Here is a 19,371-nt window from a genome sequence, read left to right as displayed (position 1 = left end):
TTCTGATGCGTAATCAAGTTTGGAAACCATTGGCTTAGAAGGTGAAAATTTGCCTCTATTGAGGATGCTACAAATTATGACAGTGTTCCAAAAGAACAGTTTCTGAGCAACGTTGGAATATGTGTGTGTGTGACCTCCCCAGAGGACTGCTTTGATGGGGACCAGCCTTCAACTGAGGCATCCCAACTCTGCCACCTACTAGCCATTTGACCTTGATCAAGTTCTTACACGTGGTTTCTCATCCGGAAGATGAAAGTAGTACCCTACCTATAAATAAGATTCTGACATAAGAATCACCTGGGGATCTTGTTAAACTGTAGATTCTAATTTAGTGTATCTGGGGTGGAAATGCAAATTCTCAGCAGGGGGTCAAACCAGAATGAACTGGTTCTAAGCCCTGGAAACTAAACTTGTTACCTCAGTGCTTATTGGCAACAGGGGCAGATTATCCACTAGGCAAGGTAAGCACGTTGCTTACCTTGCTTACCAGATCATCTGTAGTGAATAATTTCACATTTTTTCACCACATCAAAGATTCTGCTTCTAGGTATGGCTGGCATCTTGTCTCTTTTCCAACCCCACAACACCTTCCTACAGAATCAAAGCCTCTTTTCAAATTTATAGTCGTTGACAGGGACAGATGACCCAGTAAACAAGCACAGGCTTACTTGTGCATTCTTACTAATTTGTAGTGAACAATTTCATGACAGATGATCTGGTAAGCAAGATAAGCACCATGCTTACCCTGCTTGTTGGATACTCCGCCCCGAGTGGCAGTGCAGTTTTACTAAGTAGAATAGAACAGTTCCCAATAGGCCAAGATCACCTTCACTTTTCACACTCAGTGCCAGCTAAAATCAAGTGATCAGATAATAAACTATTGGTTAATTGTGGAATAAAAATATTGAATAATTTTGACCAAAAATGTGAGTCTGTTTAACATATATCTAGACAGAAAGTAGATTAGTAGTTGCCTAGGCCTGGAGGTGCTGGGGAGGAATGGGGAGTGGCTACTAATGGGTAGAAGCTTTCTCTTAGGGGACAAAAATTAGATTGTGTTGATGATTGTACAATTTGGGAATATGCTAAATAACACTGGATTGTACTTTAAATGGGTGACTTGTATGGTATGTAAATAATATCTCAATAAAGCTGTTCAAACAAACACAAACAACTAATAAATTATAGAACCAGGGAAAAAAATTATGCCTATTTAACAGACAGAAATAAAAGCAGTATCAAAACTTTGCTGCTTACACGTGTTTAGTATGAAATAGTGATCATCTGAAATATCTTACTAAGCCCCAGAATACTTGCTCTTTCTTTTAATCACACAATATTTTAAAAGTGAACTGTCTCAACCTAAAATTGAAATTTAAATATAATACATTAAGATCGCTGATTCTAGAAGCCAACATCATGGGCATATATGACATAATGATTTGTCATGGTCCCTACAGATTTATTTATAACAGAAATCAGCAGCACTTACACAATAGTGATAAGAAAATTGGATCCTCACTGTCCATCATGATGCTCATATGCTGACCTAGTTTGGGAAGGTCAAGGTCAGGGAGAGGATGTGAGCTCACCCTTATGATGTCAATATGCGCCGATAAGAGAAGATAGAAAAATTCAGATTTGAGCAGTGGAGACTGGGCTCTTGTGTAAGAAACATAGTATCTCTTGGTTTGATTTGCGGACAGACCACTCAGTAGTGTCTGCATAGGAGAGAACCTTTGCACTTTCCTGCCTCCGGATATAGGCCAGGCCACACTGGTTCTAATCTTGTTAAATTCCTCACTCCAGGGCTTGAGGCTTGCCCAGGGCTCACTGGTAGCTATGGAGACTATAGATTGAGGGAAACAGGAGAAGAATTGGCTGGGAGATGTAGGAATTTCTGGCTCAGTGGAAAGGAAACAGGGAGCTACCAACACCTGCCTTGTAATTTAGATACTACCGGTTAGGTCTTCTTAACATACCAGCAGGCCCAGAGGACTGGGCCACTGGTGGTTCTTTGGGACCAGAGGCCCTAGTTCAGTGTTTCTCAACCTTATTTTTATTATCTCCCTCCTCCCCCACCAAGGAGCCTTTTTAGACATATTTTTCCCAATCATCCTCCTCCCCCATGAAATTTCAGTACCACAGATACACTGTTCTGTTTACCTACTGTGGCCCTGTGGAAAGCTACAACCCCTCATAATACCTAATTTTTTTTTTCACCCCAAGAACCATTTTCACCTCGTGGCAGAGGTATCACCCAGTTGAGAATGCGTGACCTGGAATGAAGTGTCCAGGCAGACAGAGCCTTTCTGCTCACTCTGAGTAGGTGGTGAGGTCAGTCACAGGGAGAAGGTGAATCAGGTGGCCTGATGTCCATCACGACCCAGGATAGACCCTGACTTCAGGTGCCAGCACCGCTAGAGGAATGTCCTCCACACAGGGGCAGATTAACCAGTAAGCAAGATATGAACGGGCTTACTTGTGTTTACTTACTAATCTGTGGTGCACATTTTCACATGGGTTTTACCACATCATTAATAAGTAAGCACAAGTAAGCCAGTGCGTACCTTGCTTATTGGGTAATCCGTCCCTGCCTTGACTTCATCTGTTCAGCCTTTCTGCCATCCTCCAGGCTCTTCCACACCTCCTCTCCCTGGACAGTGAGCCTCAGCCACTGCCAGAGCAAGTAATGGAACACTCTGGCTCCATCAAAGCAGCCTTAATCCTGCCCTCACAGGGCTGCCCTGCAGCTCCACCCGCCCCAGCCCCAGTCCTCTGCCCAAAGCCTCTCATTGTTCTGTCTCTACTCCTTCATCCCACATGAAAGCAGGAGGTTTGCCAGGTTTCCCCAGTCTTACACTGACTAAAGCGACCTTCACACTTTTCACTTTACGTTTCTTTAATCTCCTACTCATGGCCTCTTTAGAAGCCTCATAAAGTATCTCCCCAGAGGAGAATGGATTTCAGAGACCTCAGCGCATACAGATGACCATGCTAGAACTCTCTGGAGCCCAGCCTTCGTTGTAATCAGGGCTATAGGACGCTGTGGCTTCTACCTGTCCCTGGCTTGCTAGCACGTTGCTGGCTGCCCTTGTCCCCCTACTCTCAGATAAGAATATAAAATCAGTCACAGCTTAAACCCCTCGCCCTCAGATCAGTAATCATGAACTTCATGTCCAAAAGCATTAGCAAAGAAAGGGGCATCTCAGATGAGACCACCTAGTCCAGCCCACCTTTGTTGAACACCTGCTCTGTGCCAGGCTCTGTGCTAGCCCTTTCACATACATTATCTAATTCAATATTTACAATAGCCCTATGAGGTAGGTTCCCATTTTACAGGTAAATAAACAGGCACAGAAAGATTGAGTAACTTGCCAGAGGTCACACAGCTAGCGAGCAGTGAAACTAGGACTTAAACCCAGGTCTTTCTGACTCCAAACCATTTACTGCATTGTCCCAGTTGAGAAAACTACAGAACATTGCACCCAGTTGTGTGAATAGAAATGGCAATGACTGAGGGGCTTCCCTGTAGGTGTAATGGTAATTAATTTACCATTCTTAAAAGATGGCACAGCTAACGAAAGGAGAGAGGCAGGGTTTAAAACCAGTTTTGTTTGTTTTTTCTGTGCTGCTTCCCCAAGGTTCATGACAACGATGTTTCCTGATGGGTCGATTATTAACCCCTTGAGGGAAAAGAATGGCTTTTACTTTCCCAGGCCCAATCAGAGGCTCATGCCTCGGTCTCCTGCAAATGCGAACCAGGCAGAAGCCCCATCCTTAGACTTCGGAAGCAAGAGCGAAGCAGGGCCTGCCACCAGGACCCCTGAGGTAGGTCACCTCAGCAGTTGGAGCAGCACTCCTGAAGCGCACCTCCCCTGAGGCGTGGGCAGCAGGGCTGAAGCTGTAGGTGGAGTCTCCTGGCCCCAGCATGGCAGTGGGAGGTAGACAGGGAACCTGGTGGCTTTACGTTAGCTCTCTCCCTTTTCTCAACCCCTCCCAACAATCTTTTTTAAGAAGAAGAAATGGTGCATTAACATGTGATTTAGTCATGTTTCAGCCTGTTTGCCTTTTCCCTGGCCTCCAAAACCACAAGCCTGGCTGAGGAATTTAGGTCCACAGTGTAGGCTCTGAATACTTTGTGTAGGGAGAGGTTTTGAAAAGAAAGGAAAGTGGTATCTGCTTGTCAGATGGAATGCCTGAAGACATCAAGGAGGAATGCAAGGACTTTGACTGTTGGGGTCCCTCAGCAGTCTGGGCCATGAGTCACCCCGCGTGGGTACAGATTCTTAACAAATGAGCCTCAGTGATGACATCAGTCTTGCAAGATCGTCTGTGAACTGTTGTAGCCGCCTGACAAGTTCTTACCTTGGGGATTTTCACCACATGGGTTTTTTCCTTGACCGCACTTAATGCCTTCCATCTCATCTACTTTTCTGTTAACTGGAATTTGGCAAACCAGGGCTCTCACAAGTCTATCTCAGTACCATACCTCCTACAGGGCCTTCTTGGGATAAGTGTGCGTTTCTCACCTGATCACTCAGCCACTCGTCCCCCTGACAATCCTTGATTTAGTCAGCTCTTATTTCACCTACAAGCTGGGCATTGCACTAAGGTCTCAGGATACTAAGGTTATTAAGACAGTCTTCCCACTGTCAAGGAGGAGGGCAGGAGGGTGCCTACCCCATACTGATGGGATCAGGATTGGCTTCCTAGAGGAAGCCTAGCACAGTGCTTTGGATAGTTGATGTTGTTGTTGTCAGCTGCCATTGAGTCAGCCCCCAGCTCATGGCAATCCCATGCACAACAGAACGAAATGCTGCCCTGTCCTGTACCACCCCCGTGATCAGTTACAGGTAAGACCACTGTGATCCGTAGGGTTTTCATTGGCTGATTTTTGGAAGTAGATTGTCAGGCCTTTCTTCCTCATCTGTCTCAGTCTGAAAGCTTTGCTAAAACCTGTTCGGCATCATAGCAACATGTAGGCCTCCAGTGGTAGTGGGTCGTGGCTGCCCATGAGGTGCACCGGCTGGAAATTGAACTTAGGTCTCCCACATGGAAGGTACCAGTCAATAAATATGTGATGACTAGGAAAAGGATATCATGTTTGGTAAAGTAGAGGGTCAGTGAAAAAGAGGGAGACCCTCAGTGAGATGGATTAACACAGTGGCTGCAACAGTGGGCTCAAACATAGCAACAATTGTGAGGATAGCACAGGACTAGGCAATATTTTGTTCTGTTATACATAGGGTCACTATGAGTCAGAGCCAACTCGATGGCACCTAACAACAACAACAACAATACCTAAATTGAGTCTTAAAAAATGAGTAGGAGTTAGTCTAGGGAAGAGTCCAAGTGCAGGCGTCTCCATGAACAAAGACCCAGGATTCCATAAGGGAATAGGGAGAAGTGAGGGATGAAACTGGAAAGTAGGCTAGGGATCATCATATGCCAAATGAAAGAGCTAGAATTTTGTCCTAAGAACAATGAGAAACTTTCATAGGGCTTTAGGATGGAAGTGATGTGGCCAGATTCACAGCAGTATAGAGGATGGACTGGAAAGAGCCAGAATGGGGAAGTGAGACAAGGTATGAAGTTTATGTGGTTATCTACAGGTGATGTGAGCATGAAGTGGGGTAGTGAAGGAGGGCTGGGGAAGACAGGACAGATTTGAGAAATGTTGGGATTTAAACTTGGCAACTGGTGATTAATCAGGTAAATGGGTGGGAGATATCCAGAAGACCCCCAGGGTTTCATTGTGGAGGTGGCTCACTGAAACTGAAGATAAGAAGAAGCCCATATCAGGCAGTTATGAGTTCAGTGAGGGCTTGTTGAGTTATCGTTCCCTGGGAGAAACATCCTGGTTGACCAGGCTCACAGGTAGTTAGATATATGCATCCAAAGATTTAGGAGAGTCTGGGGTAAAGATACCAGTTCAGGACTCATCATAGCAGTTGAAACTATAGCAGTAGTTGAGACACCCAGGAAATTATGGAGAATGAGAAGAGGAGTGGGCCAAGGACAGAACCCAAGGGCTGATTCAAGAAGAGGAAGAGGGACCCATGATAGAGACAGAGAAGGAAGGATCAAGGAAGGGACTCAGGGTGGTCCCTTACTGCTCTGTGCTTCTCTCCCTCCTAAACCTTCCATCTAAGCCATCTGGCTGTCCTGTTCCTGGTAAATAAGCTCCCTCATGTACTAACTCCCCATACAGTCTCTCACACGAAAGCCGCTCCTGATCCCAAAGCCCACTCACCGTGGCCTCCAGCCATCACTCTTCTATCCTCCTATAAAGATTCCTGCATCTTTGAGGCTCCTGAATTCAGTCCCAGCACACTGACTTCCTTGCTTGATCATTCTCTGGTTAGCTACAGCTTTGGCATCTACACCACCGTGTTCCCCTCCACTCTAATGCTGCCACTACCTAGGACAGCTTGTGTCATGAGCTCCAGCCATTACCAAGTTTCATCGTTCCTAGATGTCCTCAACTCCAGTGACTCTCACCTCCACTCCACTTCAGCTACCCACTCTCATGACTAGTACTCCCAGGACATTGCTAATACCTGAAATACTTCATTTCTGTATCATAAACCTCACATCACTCTGACCACAGCCAGCTCTCCCACCCTTTATCCTATACTTGTTCTTACCCACTTTTCCTTAGTCCCTCCCCTTTCTCCTGGTCTACTGACCCCCTCCTGACCTTTCTTCCATTCTTACCCAGACTAGACTCTCTTCATCTGAAGTATTCTTTCCTGAAAGTTTTGATCCTCTTATACCCCCTCTCTCTCCTGCCCAGGACCTTAGTTCACATTCTCTTCTCTGCTCCTGCCCCAAGCACCCAGAGGAAAATGGGACCCCCCCATAGAGAAGAACATCACTGGAGATTCATGGTCTTCCCTCTCCCATCCTTATCCTTCTTCAGCACTGCAGAAAATATAAGGCTGGTGGTACAGTGGTTAAGAGCTCAGCTGCTAACCAAAAGGTTGGCAGTTCAAATCTACCAGCTGCTCCCTGGAAACCCTCTGGGGCAGTTCTACTCTGTCCTATAGGGCGACTAAGAGTGGGAATCGACTCCACAGCAGTGGGTTTGGTTTGGTTTTGAATGGTGAAGTGGAAAAATTTGAGCAGTAGCCAAAAGCCCTCTCTCCCCCCAAGTAGCTTCTCCACCTGCTCTTTGGCTCAGGTCCCACACGGATGAGCTTGGTCTTGACTCTGCCATTTACCAACCTTTTTTACCTTGGGCAAGTTACATAAACTCCTTGAATCCCAACTTCTCAGCTTTAAAATAAGGATCACCCAGGGCTGCTGCTCACCTGTATGGTGCTTTGTGGAGATTGAAGAAGGTGCCCCCCTGGATAGGCGCACCTGTGTGTGGTGCACAGCCGGCAGGCCCATGCTCACTCCCTCAGCTGAGTACCTGGTGCCTTACCAATTTGCATAACCACACACTGCAGCCCCAGCTATACCCACCTCCACAGGGTTCTTGAGACAAATAATGGTGGGAACACGCAAAGCATCCAGCAGGGAGCCTGGCTCTGAGCAGAACCTCAGTTAAAAAATAAAAAAAAAAGCTAATGCAGACCTCTTGGACTTGGATTAACATGTAGGTAGGTGTACTCTGCTGGGGATGAGGGCACATTCAGCCATTTTCAAGCACTTACTGCTCAACTCCAGGGGATTATCAGTGTGCTCCTGTCTCTTAGCAGCGCAGAGCCCTGAGGGGCTGGGATGTGAGCCGGTGTGCACAGTGAAAGAGCAGACTCGTGGTAATCAAGGGCCCCAGGCACACAAGGGGCAGTAGGAGGGAATGGTGAGTGGACAGGGGATGGTCTGAAAGGGACATGAGAAACCAACCGCCCCTTGGGTCTAGCAGCAGACTTCCCACTCCCCTGCAGAGTGCCTCCACCCCTCCCCACCCACCACTCGAGAAGGCCTGGGGGTCCCATGGGGCATGTTTTGCTGTCCTTTCACTTCACTGATAGATAAGCCAGCTGCCTCCACGGGTACTGCAGACCAGAACTTCTCAGAGCCCGGGAGTGTGAAGGCCCTCAGGCAAGCAGGGATTTCAGAATGCCATATCCATTCTGTCAGAGCAGCTTTTCCTTAGGAGGAAATCACTGTGAGAAGACGATGAATAAAAACCACATGGGTATATTTATTGAAGGAAGATGAATTATGCCATCACCCCTTCTGGCACAAAAATAGTTTTCAGTAAAAGGTTAAAACCATCATGTTGTATCAATGAGAACTTTTCCATTATTCCAAGAATGATTGATTGGAAAGTACTTTACTTACAGGAAAATCACAGTGATACAATACAGCTTCTACTTTTAAAGCACTTTCCATTAAAAAAAAAACATACCAATGTATAAAAATAGTTATACTGAAGATGTGAATCAACAGCCAAGTAATTTATTTTCACTTGAAAGCTATGTGGTATAAATAGATTCAACAATGAGAATATCAAGTACCTCTGGTCCGTGGCAACCTAACCTCCATTTTCACTAACACAAAAGAAAGTCACATTAGTTCAGCAAGGGGCATCTGGCCACCTTGGAAGAGATCATAGGAAGAGAAAGAACATGATGAAACTAGGAGCGGTAGGTGAGGCCAACTCAAAACACTGGGCAAGGCAATGTGGAAGAGACAGAGGGGACAGAGGTGGGGTCCCCTTCCCTCAAAGACGCTGTCCAGGCTCAAGGCCTGTACACAAAATACTCGATACAATGCAGTAAGTGTCATAAGAGAAATACAAAGGGTTATGAGAAATCAAAAGAGATTCTTTTCAGCTTGATTTCCCTCTTTTCCCCCATCCCTGGCTGTCTTCTCCCACAAACATTTACTGTGTGAGGTAATGTGAAAAGAGCTGGAATCAGCTGGGCCTGGATTCAAATTGCAGCTCTGCCATTTACTAGCTGTGTGACCCTGGATGAGTTACTTAATGTCTCTGAGACTCAGTTTCCTCAAGTTTCAGTGGAGGTTGTAAAGATGAGGTCAGTGTTGTATGTATGTATATAAAGTATCCAGCTTGGCTGCCTCCTGATGCCAAGCAAACAATGGATGTTCACTCCCCTTCATAGCCTTCCACTCCTCTGTGAAGGTTAAGTAGTACTTTTCTGCTCCTTTCATGCTTAAGTTCCAAAGAACTTTTGCATGGTTGAACGTAATGTGATTTTTCAGACAGTAACGTGATTTTTCATGCATTTACTGGCCTTCATGTCCTTGAGCTGATGGCTCCTGTCAGCCAGGAGTCTCCTAGTACTTTGGACTCAGTGGCACAACTGCTGCCGTCTTTGGGAAGAACCTAGAATCACCTTTCATCTCACTCTGATGAGAGGGTGGAGACTGAGACAGCTAGTCAGTCCATTAGCAAACATTTACTGAGCATATACTACTTTTTTTGGAGTCCCTGGTTGGTGTAAACGGTGAACGCACTCGGCTACTAACCGAAAGGTTAGAGTCCACCCAGAGGCGCCTCAGAAGAAAAACCTGGAGATCTACTTCCAAAAAATCACCTGTTGAAAACCCTGTGGGGCACAGTTCTACTGTGGCACACATGGGGTCGCCATGAGTTGGAGCTGACAACTTTTTTTTTTTTTAATACACTCTGGGGAGTTATCAAGGAAAGAAGACACGATTTCTGCTATTTTTAATGCAGAAGGACTTAACCTTTTGCAATCTTTATCAACAGTGTGTAGCACCGAGAATGAAGGCAAATACAGTTTAGGAAATCGTTGTTGCCTGAATAATGCTTCCAGCACATGGTTCCACCAAACACTGTTTCCCTGGCTTTGGATGTAGTGGGAAGTAATTTAAGTGATTTCAGTAGCATTTTCAGGTATAGGTACAATATTTTTAAAACATTCTTAAAAATCTTGTCTGCAGGCAAATACCCAACTAGCAAAAAAGCAGTGTGTGAAACTGCTTTCTGACAGTGATGCTAGAATGGTTCCCCTCAGCCTTGTGCTGCAAGGTAAAGGTGACGGAGGCGGGTACCATGGTAAGATGTTAACAAAAGTGGGCATGGGGCATATGGAAACTCTCTGAACTATCCTTGCACCTTTCTGTGAATCTAAAACAATTCTAAAAATTTATTTAAATATATTTTTTAAAGTGCAGTTTGGCAATGGATTGACCTCCTGCTTATCTCCACGACTTTAACTATAGGGAGCTGGTGACAGTTTTGTGGGAGCTTTGGCCTTCTACCTGGCTTACTACCCAAATCTGCCCTTGGAAGAAATGCTCAAGAGATCCAATTTCATCGCAGCAGCCAGCGTCCAGACTGCAGGAACACAGTCATCTTATCTATACAAAAAGGACCTACCACTTGATCTGTTTTGATTGCTGTTAACCCCAAAACAAATGCACTGGAAACAAAATGTACTTGGGGGTGGATACTCTTAGCTGGCAGCTTACTATAAAATGTCCTCTTCTCCTTTCTTTGCAGATACTGTTCTTTGCTAGCAGTCATCCTCAAGTTTTCATTTATTTATAATTCCTTTGCTTTGCATCCATTTCTAAGAGCCAACCAGAATTAAGGATTCCATGACCAGAATCTGTACAAACATCACCATTATTCAGGGACCAGAAAACCTCTATTGCCAACTGATTGTTAATGTTATAAACTGTCTAGCAGCCGTTGTGGACAAGTGTCTGGAGTCAGAGCAGGGAATGTTATATAAGGGAACAGATGAACTTGACCACTCAATCTAAGAGGGGCAGCTGATATTCCGCTTTAGCTTAGTGTTTCCAGAGCTTCTGGTTTTTCAAAAAGTCAGAAATTTGGAAATGTATTGGAATCTTTCAGTGGTTAAATATCAGCAACTGATTTTTGAAGTAACCGCCACCAGTGAGCCACATTTAGCCCATGACCTGAATTTACAAGTCATTTGGTAAACCAGATTTTACAATAAAAAAGGCCATCTATGCGTGTCACAGACCCTTTACGTTGGCTTAGCTAGGATCAGTTGAGGGGTTTTCTCGTAACTCAAGATCATTGTGTATAGTTTCAGCCAAAACTTATAGCCAGGATCTCACCTGTTACAGCTTTGAACCAAAGCTTTAACAGAGGATGCCAGAAATTAGCTGACTGACTAGTAATGCCACAAGCCTCTAAGACTCAACAACTGTCTACACCTAATTCCATTTCTGGAAAGCTGCTCCTCCATTTCCTCTGGAGAGACACAGATTGGGCCACGAGGAGACAAGTTATTTCAGAGACAGTATTGGTCTCTTCATACTTGTGGCCATAGCAGACACTCTATCATCCTTCCACACTAAATGGGGTAGGATATGAACCAGAAGAGCTCAAAATGTGAGCTGATCCTTCCCTTCAGCCAGATATTTGACAAGAAAACTGAGCAATTTTGAAAATTTGTGGGAAACAGTAGCTTAAGGGAGAAAAAGGTACAGATCTGGGTAAGATGGGTCCTTATCCGAACATAAGGAATTATCAGTAGTTTTATGGAAATACAATCTAGCTCCTCTTATTTAAAAAAAAAAAAAAAAAAATCTGGGGTATAAAGGAATCCAAAGCTGTCCTAGGAAATCCCGGGTACCTCTGGTAACCTAGGATTGAGAATATGGACCAATGGTGTTTTTTCCTAACTACGCACAAACCAAAACTAGAAGTTCTCTGGGCTTCTTTTGTGTTACAAGGCTCCCTTCTTATCATTCCTCCTCACTCCTGCCACGTCAGTTAGTACATGGGGGTTTTTCCAAGATCACTCTGGAGTGTTATTCTGCCTTTTCTATGAAGCATAAGGAGAAGCAGGCTGGAAACTCTTGTACAAGTCTCATTACGGAAAATTTTCACTTCTTTTCTTATATGAAACAATGGTTATTTTTTAGTAATGTTGCTGATTTTTTAATTTCAAATAGTGGGAAAAAACCACTAAGAGACAATAACACTGGCTATTTTAATATTTTTTTATTAAGGGCTATAAAAATATCTAGGAAGATAAATAAATGTGATGCAATGATTTATGTCCTAATATGAAGAACTTTCTTTCACTGTATTGTTTTCCTTCACAATGGCCTTCAAATCACAGGAGGCAGTGATTCCATGCCATTTCCTCTTCTTTTATTACACGCTGCAGGATTTCTGAATCAGTATCCCGCCCTCCAGTCTTCTCATTTATAAATCAAATTCATTTTCAATCCATTGTTTAGAGGGAGCGTATTTTCTTCTGTTCTACAAAGAGGACTTTTTTGTTCACTGTGGGGGGAGAAAAAAGAATTGTAACAAAACTAAAAAGTATCATCGCCATTTTTATTAAAAATGTGTAACAGACCACGAGCCCTCTCCTTTTTCTTATTTTACTATTCCCTCGACATGAAGATGGAGCTGATTTACCACCTCAGTCCAAGAGGCCAGAGAAGACTGAAGAAAATGTTAGGGAAAACAAAGGAAAGGCCACCAGCCACTAGGTGCCCCGCCTTGGCATGCCACAAGGTCACACCGCAATCAATGTGAAATACTCAAATTGAAAATAGGGGCCAAAAGGGGAAAACAATGTATTCACCCAGTTAAAGTCTACTCTGGTAGGAGATAAGCAAGGGCTGATGGGAGCTGGACTCTAGGAAAAGAACTGAGCAGATCGTGGGAGAAAGCCAGCCTGGCTGACAGAGTAAGGACATCTGCATCCTGCACTTTTCCAGAGACGGTTTCATACACTTAACTACGAATTTTTCAGTTTCGTAACTGAAGTAATATCATAACCAACATCTCATTATTGTAGATACCACTACAGAGGACAATTCTTTGAAACAAAACCAGAACAAAAGTGCTATCTGCCTAGATGAAAGATCGGACACTGGATTCTCTGTAATAATATTTTCATAGTTCCTATAATGTTAATGCCCTTATAATACTCCATAAACTGCCTACATCTCTGTCACGCACACCAACACCTCTTTGCCAAAAAAACAAACAATGCACCCAGGAAGATCCAAGAACTCAAAGGACTATGATGTACAACTCCTCACTTGTCCCTACCATACAGAGATTTTGCTTTGTTTTATCTTCTTCTGCAATTAATATGGATCCTCTGTAAATGAGATTACCAAACTGTCTAGGATTAAGAAATAGCTAGGGAGTTTACTTAAAAGCCATTCCTAGTTCTCACCTCCACCCCTTCCCTAACTCCGGCTCAGGAGATCTAGAGTGGGACTGGAAGTACACATTTTTTAAAGCTCCTCAGGTGATTCTGATAGGCAGTTGGATTTAAGAACCATTAACATAAACACACACACACATATTATTACACTGTACGTAAAGGATAATTTTTAAATACTTCAAATCATCTAAAATTAAATATAAGTAGGATTGAGACTCCTGATTCCAAGGAGGACTACAAAGCATTACAAGATGGTAATAAAGCACCAAAATAGTTTCCCATCAAACAATGTTATTAATTGGGAGAAATATTTCCCCCATGTTATTCTACATAGAACTAAAAAATGGGTAAAGAAAGGGAACTTGTCTCACTGATAACCAAACCAAGAGACTATCATTTCCGACACCTAGCGACCCTACAGGACAGAGTAGAACTGCCCCACAGGGTTTCCAAGGAGCAGCTGGTGGATCCCAACTGCTAACCTTTTGGTTAGCAGCGAAGTTCTTAGTAAGCCCAACAGGAGCCTAAGGAAACCCTAGTGGTGTAGTGGTTAAGTGCTACAGCTGCTAACCAAAAGGTCAGCAGTTCAAATCCACCAGGTTCTCCTTGGAAACCATATAGGGCAGTTCTACCCTGCCCTATAGGGTCGCTATGAGTTGGAATCAACTTGACAGCAAGGGGTTTGGTTTTTTGGTTATAGGAGCCTAAAAATCAAAGGGGACTGGAATGGTGAGGGAAGACGAAGGGTGGGGGTGGGGGGGTGGATAAAGTTTGGCCCCTGAAGGAGCATTTAGATGAACTAAGACGGGGAGGCATAGGGGAATGGTGGTAGGACGCAGGAATGACAGTGGGGCTCCACGGCCCTGAAAGCTAGACTGACCTAGGGGAAGGTCCTGATTTTTTTAAGAAAAGTTTTATTTAGCTCCATTAACAGAATATGGAGCTTAGGGTCAGAAACACTGGGTTCAAACATTGGCTTTTATGTAGAATAACATGGGGGAAACATAACACTTTGATGGAAAACTATTTTGGTTCTTTACTACCATCTTGTAATGTTTTGTTAGAGTCCTCCTTGAAATCTTAGGAGGAGCAACCCTACTTATATTTAATTTTGAATGATCAGCTGTTGAGTCCCTGAGCAAACTTCTTAAAACACTCCAGCCTCAGTTTCCTTCCCTGTGAGAGGGATAACAGTATGTCCCTCACAGCTGGGTTGCCAGATACACAGTGAGCACTCAATACATGTTAGCTGAGTTGAAATGACACACTGCTATCCACAATCATAAACTTTCTGTCAAAATATTTGCTGCTTAATTCATAGAAGAGTGAATCTGCCAAGTTCTTTCTCTACATCTAAATCTATTCTGCTTCAATTAAAGTCTGTATTATCTTGTTTAGTCACCCAAGGAATTAAAACTGACAAGTTTTCGCTCTCTTTATAATAAACCTTCATATATTTAACTAAAACAGCCTTGGGGGTACAGTGGTTAAGCACTGAGCTGCTAACCAAAAGGTCAGCGATTCAAACCCACCCACCACTCCACGGGAGAACTGCCACACCAGTCCACTATTATGTGGCAATCTGCTTCCATAAAAGATTACAGCCTTCGAAACGTGGGCAGTTCTACTCTGTCCTATAGGGCTGCTATGGGTCAGAACTGATTGAATGGCAGGGGGTTTGGTTTTGGTTTTTTGGTTTACAGGCAGCCCCCAGGTTCCAAACGAGATCCATTTCTGAGTGTATCTTTTTAAGAATTTGTAGGTAAGCTGGAACAGGCGCATATAGTTCTTATTTAGCTTTACTTTAATGCAAGAAAAGGCTGGAAGCCTCTTCAGTGAGTTAAAGCTACACGTGCAGAAAGTGAGGGTGACTGTGATGAAGAATTTGTTGGGAGGAGGGGTTGGTTCAATCGTTTCAAAGCTAGGGCCAATTTTCATAACATTAAAGGGCAAGTATGAGTTGTCTGCAAGTCAGGCGTTAGTAACCCAGGGACTGCCTGAATATTTAACATAGTTTAATAATCTTATTCCTGGGCCATTATCTTCTCTCCCTGGAAATTAGCATCTAGTCTTATATGAAGAAAATGTGTTTTGAAAGGGCAGAAGCATGTGTAGCTGGTTCTTGCTATAGAGTGTACTATGAAATGCTCAAATCATTGGGAAATATTGTTTCCTTACCTGATTTCCTTCATAAAGCAGGCCAATAAAACATTACCCTTAAACTTGCCATTTACTCATTGTGGTAAAAAAAAAAAAAAAAAATGCTGGGAGAACTGCCAAGCTTTTTGGTACCCTGAGCAGTGGGGCAGGCCCCAAGGCAAACATCGCAAGCCTAAAGGACATTCAGTCAGTTGGCAGGAAGCCAGGCACTCTGCTATCTCAGAACATTCTCTTCTTCAGAAAAGACGAAGTTGTGTTGTCAAGGCACAGACAGTTCCTTATCAGAAGAATTCTAACCATGTTTGAATGTTACATATGAATCTTTCCTGCACTTCCATCTTATGGTCAGAATTGTTTATAGCTGTAAACTTTCCCAATCTCAAAGCTTAAAATCAATCTGACAAATTAGTTCCTAATACCTCCATGCTAAGAATGGAAATTCCAATACATTCTCATACTTAAAATATCATAGAAGGTTATTCAATCAATGTTTATTAAGCATTATAAAGTGCATGCTCCTAAAAATAAACTCTAAAGGAGCTAAAATGGTAGAAAAACAATTACTTTACTGCAAAGTTCATTCCTTTAAGCTTTCACCAGCTGATACAAAAAAATCAGGAGAAAAACGCCACACCGATCCACTATCATACCTTCTCATTCTATTAATTCTTCCACTATATAAGGAATCATCCTGAAATTCAGATTCCTAATCCTCAGGTAGAAACCTAGAATTCCCTTATTATTATAATGAATGACTAGAAATTCTAACACTATGAAAACAGCAGGTAATCTTATTTCTGTTAAAGAATGGAACTCAAGCCATTTTAAGTCAACAACTGTACTCCTAGGGTCTTTTTTTTAATGCCTTCACATGTCGTACAGCACTTATCTCCTTAAGAAGCAATTATAAAGGGGCTGTATGGATGCAAGGGCTCAGAATTCTAAAATAAAAAACCTGCTTGTTGGTTTACTAAGCATAAATCTGCAGGTGAAATCCAGAAACAAGATGGCCTTCCACCAACAGCAATCAGGTGCTGCCTACAGGCAGTTCCCAAGTACAAAGGGACAAATTTTACATGCACTTTAATGTTATGTAAATTTGCCCTCACTTCCAAATGAATGACCCAGATTGAACCAACTGCTACTCACAACAAATTCTTCATCACAATCACCTTCACTTGCTGCACGTGCAGCTTTTAAATCATTGGAAAGCCTTAAACCTTTTCTTGCACTAAAGTAAAGCTAAATAAGAACCCTATGCACATGTTCCAACTTACCTACAAATCTGACTTAGAGACAGCAATGGGTATCGTTCATAACCCAGGGACTGCTTATATCTTGTTTGTGGCAGGCAATCTGGCCTTGGGAACACGTCTCTTCTGGACAAATAATTCTCCCATCTCGCAAGAGAAAGATGTGGCAGCCTGCTTCCATGAAGATTTACAGTTTTGGAAACCCTATGGGGCAGTCGTCCTAAAGAGCTGCTATGAATCAGAATCAACTCGATGGCAATGGGTTTTGGTTTGGGTAGAGGATGGTATAAAGTATGACATCAAACTGCCTACTCTCCTGCACTGAAATATACACACTACATCCCCTTCCACCACACGATGTCAGTTTGTTGTACTGTAGTGGCTTGCATGTTGCTATGATGCTGGAAGCTATGCCACCAGTATTTCAAATACCAGCAGGGCCACCCTTGGTGGACAGGTTTCAGTGGAGCTTCCAGACTAAGACAGACTAAGAAGAAGGATCTGACGGTCTATTTCTGAAAAAAACTGGCCAGTGCAAACCTTATGACTAGCAGGGGAACACTGTCTGATATAGTGCTGGAAGATGAGCCCCTCAGGTTGGTAGGCTCTCAAAATATGACTGGGGGAGAGCTGCCTCCTCAAAAGGAGAGTGGACCTTAATGACATGGCTGCAGTCAAGCTTTCAGGACCTTCATTTGCTGATGTGGCACGACTCAAAATGAGAAGAAACAGCTGCAAACATCCAGTAATAATCAGAATGTGGAAGGTACAAAGAATCAATCTAGGAAAATTGGAAGTTGTCAAGAATGAAACGGAATGCATAAAGATCGATATCCTAGGCATTAGTGAGGTGAAATGCACTGTATTGGCCCTTTGGAATTAGACAATCACATGGTCCACCACGTCGGGAATGACAAATTGAAGAGAAACGGTATTGCATTCATCATCAAAAAGAACATTTCAAGATCTATCCTGAAATACAACACCGTTAGAGGTAGGATAATTCCATACACCTACAAGGAAGACCAGTTAATATGACTATTATTCAAATTTACGCACCTACCACTAATGCCAAAGATGAAGAAGCTGAAGATTTTTACCAACTTCTGCAGTCTGAATTAATCAAACATGCAATCAAGATGCACTGAAAATTACTGGTGATTAGAATGCAAAAGTTGGAAACAAAGAAGGATTAGCAGTTGGAAAATATGGCCTTGGTGACAGAAACAACACCAGAGATCACATGACAGAATTCTGCAAGACGAACAACTTATTCATTGCAAATACCTTTTTTCAACAACATAAACGGCAACTATACACATGGACCTTGGCTGATGGAATACACAGGAATCAAATCGACTACATCTGTGGAAAAATATAACAGAGAAGCTCAATATCATCAGCCAGAACAAGGCCAGGGGCCAACTGCGGAACAGCCCATCAATTGCTCATATGCAAGTTCAAGTTGAAGCTGAAGAAAAAATAAGTACACGAGAGCCAAAGTACAACCTTGAGTATATCCCACCTGAATTTACAGACCATATCAAGAATAGATTTGACACAATGAACACTAGTGACCGAAGACTTGTGGGATGACATAAAGGACATCATACATGAAGAAACCAAAAGGTCATTAAAAAGACAGGAAAGAAAGAAAAAGACAAAAATGGATGTCAGAAAAGACTCTGAAACTTGCCCTTGAACGCAGAGTAGCTAAAGCAAATGAAGAAATGATGAAGTAAAAGAGCTGAACAGATGATTTTAAAGGGTGGCTCGAAAAGACAAAGTAAAATATTACAATGAAATGTGCAAAGACCTGGAGTTAGAAAACCAAAAGGAAGAACAAAAAATGGCAATTCTCAAGTTGAAAGAAATGAAGAAAAAATTCAAGTCTTGAGTTGCAATACTGAAGGATTCTATGGGCAAAATATTGAACGACACAGGAAGCAGCAAAAGAAGACGGAAGGAATACACAGTCACTGTACCAAAAAAAACTGGCCGACATTCAACCATTTCTGGAAGTAACACATGATCACGAACCAATGGTATTGAACAAAGAAGTCCAAGCTGCACTGAAGGCATTGGCGAAAAACAAGGCTTCAGGAATTGATGGAATACCAGTTGAGACGTTTCAAAAAATGGATGCAACGCTAGAAGTGCTCACTCCTTTATGCCAAGAATTTGGAAGACAGCTACCTGGCCAACCAACTGGAAGAGATTCATATTTGTGCTCATTCCAAAGAAAGGTGATCCAACAGAATGCAGAAATTACTGAACAATATCAGTAATATCACATGCAAGTAAAATTTTGCTGAAGATAATTCAAAAACGGATGCAGTAGTACATCAACAAGAACTGTCAGAAAGTCAAGCCAGATTCAGAAGAGGACACGGAACCAGGGTTATCACTGGTGATGTCAGATGCATCTTGGCTGAAAGCAGAGAATACCAGAAAGATGTTTACCTGTGTTTTATTCGACTGTGTGGATCCTAACAAATTATGGATAACACTGCGAAGAAGGGGAATTCCAGAACACTTAATTGTGCTCATGAGGAACCTGTACAGAGACCAAGAGGCAGTCTTTCAAACAACAAAGAGATACCGTGTGGTTTAAAGTCAGGAAAGATGTGCCTCAGGGTTGTATCCTTTCACCATGTTTATTCAATCTGTATGCTGAGCAAATAATCCGAGAAGTTTGAGTACATGAAGAACAGGATATCAGGATTAGAGGAAGACTCATTAACAACCTCTGACATGCAGATGACCCAACCTTGCTTGCTGAAAGTGAAGAGGACTTGAAGCACTTAGTGATGAAGATCAAAGACCACAGCCTTCAG

At 42.9% G+C, this 19,371-nt stretch overlaps 2 protein-coding genes across 2 annotated transcripts in view; one reads left to right on the top strand and one right to left on the bottom strand.

The window, feature by feature from the left end:
- Positions 1-10,462, top strand: part of RBKS (ribokinase) — a 146,584-nt gene extending 136,122 nt beyond the window's left edge. The window contains exon 8 of the mRNA XM_004377639.3: positions 10,171-10,462. Within this exon, the coding sequence (XP_004377696.1) occupies positions 10,171-10,344 (174 nt within the window). The 3' untranslated portion in view covers positions 10,345-10,462. The remainder of the gene's footprint in view (positions 1-10,170) is intronic.
- Positions 10,463-11,910: 1,448 nt separating this feature from the next.
- MRPL33 (mitochondrial ribosomal protein L33) overlaps positions 11,911-19,371 on the bottom strand; it is an 11,972-nt gene continuing 4,511 nt past the window's right edge. The window contains exon 4 of the mRNA XM_023732448.1: positions 11,911-12,220. Coding sequence (XP_023588216.1) covers positions 12,171-12,220 — 50 coding nt within the window. The 3' untranslated portion in view covers positions 11,911-12,170. The remainder of the gene's footprint in view (positions 12,221-19,371) is intronic.

This window comes from Trichechus manatus, unplaced genomic scaffold (assembly GCF_000243295.1).
Source record: "Trichechus manatus latirostris isolate Lorelei unplaced genomic scaffold, TriManLat1.0 scaffold00052, whole genome shotgun sequence".
Lineage (NCBI taxonomy): Eukaryota > Metazoa > Chordata > Mammalia > Sirenia > Trichechidae > Trichechus > Trichechus manatus.
Note: the sequence above shows the minus strand (reverse complement) of the source record. Positions and strands in the feature narration are given on the sequence as shown.